Source organism: Sesamum indicum, linkage group LG2, assembly GCF_000512975.1.
Source record: "Sesamum indicum cultivar Zhongzhi No. 13 linkage group LG2, S_indicum_v1.0, whole genome shotgun sequence".
NCBI classification, from domain to species: Eukaryota; Viridiplantae; Streptophyta; class Magnoliopsida; order Lamiales; family Pedaliaceae; genus Sesamum; species Sesamum indicum.
In genome coordinates this window covers 12,504,601-12,509,440 of record NC_026146.1, presented here as the reverse complement: position 1 = coordinate 12,509,440, position 4,840 = coordinate 12,504,601, and the positions used below count along the sequence as shown (strand labels likewise).

Here is a 4,840-nt window from a genome sequence, read left to right as displayed (position 1 = left end):
AGTTTTGGATACGTTGGACACGTACACAACCTTTGCCCGAAGGATCAATATTTGGATATTGAGCTAAACAAAAAACCAGTATATTCATGTCTTCCAGGGTAAGTCACATGTATCTCTTGACTCTCACTTATAATCATGAATAGACACAGTAGTTTTTATTGGCATGTAGCTCCCAAATTCAAGACGGAAAGGAGATACGGATCACGTTTCTCATAGCTTAGCTTCGAAGAGTGAGCAATTAGGATTAGAATGGATGTATGTGCCACTTAAAAATATCATACCATTTCTGAATTCAGCCGTTGTTGACTCTCCAACAACTTCATTTCCATCTCCTGTTCAAAGATAATTTTAATTTACAATACACAAAACAACAAGTATAATGGCCAATATAGAATCAAAATATAATTCTCACTCGTATCCGACTCTTCTTAATTTCTTGGATGGCATCTTCACTAGATCCTTCGACCTGGGTTGCAGGCTCAGCTAATAAAAAGATGCGATCCAGGTAAACCAAAACAGGATCTTGGCCAAGCCTGCTCCATGGAACCTGTTATAAAGGGCACATTACAAAAGTAATGTAAAATAAACATAAAAAGACTATAGTTATTGAATCCTCTAGTAATTAAATATGTATGAGATCTAACAATCTTTAATGCATTCATACACAACACCTTAAATTAACAACTGATAGATAAAAACAAATTCTAACAATCAAAGATAATAGGAAAAATATATTGTAGGATTCAGATCTGATTTTTTTTTCAACACTCTACATGGATAAAAGTACATAGGTTACTACTAATGTGTATTAATTTATTAACATACATGCCAGATCGAAGAATCAACTGCTCATCCATTAACAATCAGATCAACAAATTCAGCATTGAACCTATTCATTAATGTATCATGCGAAGGCACATGTAACGCTAGAATTAACTGCACTCAAGCATTTATATGACATCTCATTTATCAAACACCTGATTCCCCCCCCCCCTGAAGCTGGGCATGCTAGATGAAGTTATATTAGAAAAATAAGTTCATAAACACAACGAACTATGGGAAGGGAAGAATTTATCCCAGTATCTAGGTGGATCCATATGAACCATGAAACTTTATCAATTAGTTACCACCTTTTATAAGTACTACAAAGGAGTATGACGGCATTGTTCTCTGTGCATTTAGCCATAGACATCAATACTTTACCTGGTCCCACCTGATTAGCCTGTCGGCTCTTCTATTTCTAATAACACCTGCATCCCCAATAAGGGCGCTCTATATCACTGCCAAATTGAATGGTCAAAACTATAGACCAGGTTTTCAAATTCTTGCTCGGCACCTTTGAACAAACTTATGCTTATTCTATCTAGTCCTTTGGACTCAAGGATACTAGTTATTCTACATGGGAACAAACTGACTACTCTAAGACTTGGCTTTTGAATAGCATGGAGAAATCTGTCAGCACCAATTTTATGTTCTTACCTCTACAAAGGGGGCGTGAAATGCATCATGATATGTATTCCTATGAGAAAAATTCACGTATTTGTATGAGAATATTCTCCCTGTAGTAAAATGAGCTTTCAATTCAGGTGCCTTTGTCATGTCTCATGGTGAGTCCGTGAGTCTTGGATGTCGGGTTCAGGTTCTATATCCAAATCCCAAATCAGTAGTACAAAAGTCTGTTTTTCTTTGTCTATATCATAAAGAGCATACAGCAAGTAGGAAGTTGTCTAATATAGTAAAGAGCATACAGCAAGTAGGAAGTAAGGAAACACCGTCTTAATTATCTCGATAATCTCAATAACTGGATCAGACTAAAGAATCAAATAGAATTTTAAACGAAAAAACTAAAGCGGGTAAAGACCACTCAATAAATGAAATTGACTAAAGATTTTTCCTTTCAGCTATTTGAGAGATATCTAACTTGAGTTTTGAGTACGAATGGTTTTCTGTTTCATTTTCAGGAAAAAAAAAAGGATTGAAATCATGGTCTAATTGATTTTATAGGCCCCATTTATCTTTTAATTTATTCGAATTGCATACATAGATCCTGTTTTTCTCTCCCTCCAAGTATGGTATACCATTGCTCCTAATACAGCTCTTCCTAGCTCTTCCGGTCTCAAGCCATACTCTGGTGCGTCCACAGAAGAGGAAATCTCAATGCATCATGCTCAACAGGCGTAGCTTGGAGTGAGGATGCATTCATCTTGTTAACAGTTCTCACTCTCCCATCTCTCAATCTAGTACAGTTCATCCTGCTAAATCTCTTACACTTAATAATGCCTTCTTTGCTACTAGATTTCTGTTAGTCTGCTCTCTATTAGTTGACCTAACAAAATTTTACAATTGGTATTTAGCATTTCTTTTCTATTGTGCTTTTTAGGACCTATATACAAAGAGGTTGATTAGTGGTGATCATGAGAAATGCTCATCTCCACTATCAATACACAAGTTCACTAAGGAATGCTAATGCTCTATCTATGTCTATCTCCCCATTCCTCTTTACGCAACTTGAAGGAGTTCTATCCTTTAAGTCTTTTATTTCTATTTTTGAATTTGAGTCTTGTAAGTTAAGAAAGCATCATATGCTTTCTTTCCAAGTCAAATAACATAGTTCGACTCCTTTAGTTTGGTTTATTCTAATGTCTTGGGACCTTATCGTGTTGAATCTATTGCTAGGCTGAGTACTCTTTTACTTCTGTTTATTTACTAAATCTTAAGTCCCATGTGCAATCAATTCTTTCCATAATAAATTAGAAGTCCAATTTTCTATTAATGTCCGTGCACATTGTACAGATAGTGCACTAGAATTTGTCCAAAATGAAGTCTCTGACTCTTATGAATAACAACAGATTCTACATTACCAGTCTATGATGATTTCAGACAAACATTCTAAAGTTTTTCTGGGGGGATATAATCCTTATTGCTTGAATATCGTTTTAATCTCAAGTGCTCTTCATGGCGATATTTTATTTCCTTGTCTTTACCCTGATAGGCCACTCTTCAGCATCACTCCTCAAACCTTTGGTTGTCTGTTTTCTATTCATATTTCCTCCCTTGAGCTTGAGAAAATATCTCTTCAATCCCTAGAGCATATTTCTTGGGTATTCACGTACATAAAAGGGTATCACTATATGAGATGGTATCTCAGCAATTCTTCACCTATGTTGATGCTACCATCTTTGAGTGCACTTCTTAGTGCTCGAGGAACGAACCTTTCTCTGGGGTTACTTCTAATTGTCATCCCTTACCGGTGCCATCCTTCTCTACTCCTACCAACGCAAAGATACCTTCTAGACGACTAAAGGTGTACTCGCATCATCAGCAACCTCGATCTATCATGTTTACAGCTCCACCTAATCTTCCTTGTTGCAGTTCCTCAATTATCTTCCTATCCAACATCTGAGGATCATTTCCAATCATTTTCCATTGCACTTCACAAAGGTAAACAGTCGACCGTGGACACATTAGATAATTTTCTTTCTCTTGATCATCTTAGTCCTATTTATCATACTTTTGGTGTCTCTCTTTCCTCCCTCTATATTCCCAGGTCTTTATCATGAGACGCTTCAATATCCTAGGTAGGAGATGGTTATGAATGAAGAATCTGTTAGAATATTTAGGATTTGCAAATATCTTTTCTTATTTGTTTTAGATAGGTATGTTTGATTTTTATCCAATAAGTTGTACTTATCCTTAATTCCACCACTATAAATAGAGGTGGAATAATTTGGGAGGCCTAGGTATGTCGTGGCCTCTTCTATTCCAACATCATCACTACGAGTAACCTTCTTTCCTTCTTATCGTGTGTTCCAAGATCTGCAAACACGGAGGACGATTGGTGGCAGTCAAGAGCATGGTGGTCTATACTTTCTAGACACATCTACACGTGTGGATGCTCGTGCTCTTTCTGCCTGTGTCTCCCCTCTTCAGTGGCATTGTCGTCCTAGACATCTGTCCCTACCTACCTTAAACAAGTCTTACCTATTGAGTTGACTCATGTGAATTGGGAAAGCACCATTGTGCTAGTTTTTCCCCTCGAATTGACAACCGTAGTTCCTCTCTTTTTAGTTTAGTTCATTCTCATATTGTGGGTCCATGTCGTATTGAGCGTATTGGTAGGTTTCGGTACTTTATTACCTTTGTTGATGATTACTCTAGAATGACTTGGGTCTATTTACTCAAAAATAGATCTCAGGTCCCTACTATCATCACTTCCTTTTATAATGAAATAAAACCGCAATTTTCGGTTAATATTCGTATATTTCATACTAACAATGCCCTTGAGTTTGTCCAAAAGCGGTTTTCGGACTTTTGTGATTCCAAAGGCATTTTCATCAAACCTCTTGCCCATATACCTCTCAACAATACGGTGTAGTATAACATTGCGTTCCTGCCTCTCACCCGAGAATCAGTTCACCAACTGATTGTCTATAGTTATCAACAATAAAGTTGTAGCAGAACGTAAACAGGCCATCTTCTCGATGTTGCTCGGATTATAATGGCACATATGCATGTTCCCAAGTCTTATTGGGGATGATATTCTCAATGCTTGTTATCTTATTAACCGTATGCCTTCCAATGTCTTCAGTGGGGATACTGCACATTTGTCTTATCCCTGGAAAGCCCCTATTTGGGGTAACTCCTCGGGTCTTTGGGTGTGTGTGTTTCGTTCATCTCCATTCTCCTAATCTTGATAAACTTTCTCCTCGCTCCGTTAAATGTAAATTTTTGGGTTATTCACAGGCACAAAAGGGGTATCGGTTTTATGATCCCAAGTCTTGCCGGTCCTTTACCTCCCCAGATGTTACCTCCTTTGAGTCCACTGCTAATTACTCAACAA

General features: G+C 37.3%; 1 protein-coding gene across 1 annotated transcript in view; it reads right to left on the bottom strand.

Moving 5' to 3' along the window:
• Nucleotides 1–4,840, bottom strand: part of LOC105155975 — a 64,685-nt gene that overhangs the window by 52,593 nt on the left and 7,252 nt on the right. Inside the window, 2 exon segments of the mRNA XM_011071974.2 lie at nucleotides 282–332; nucleotides 413–547. Of these exon segments, the coding sequence (XP_011070276.2) occupies nucleotides 282–332; nucleotides 413–547 (186 nt within the window).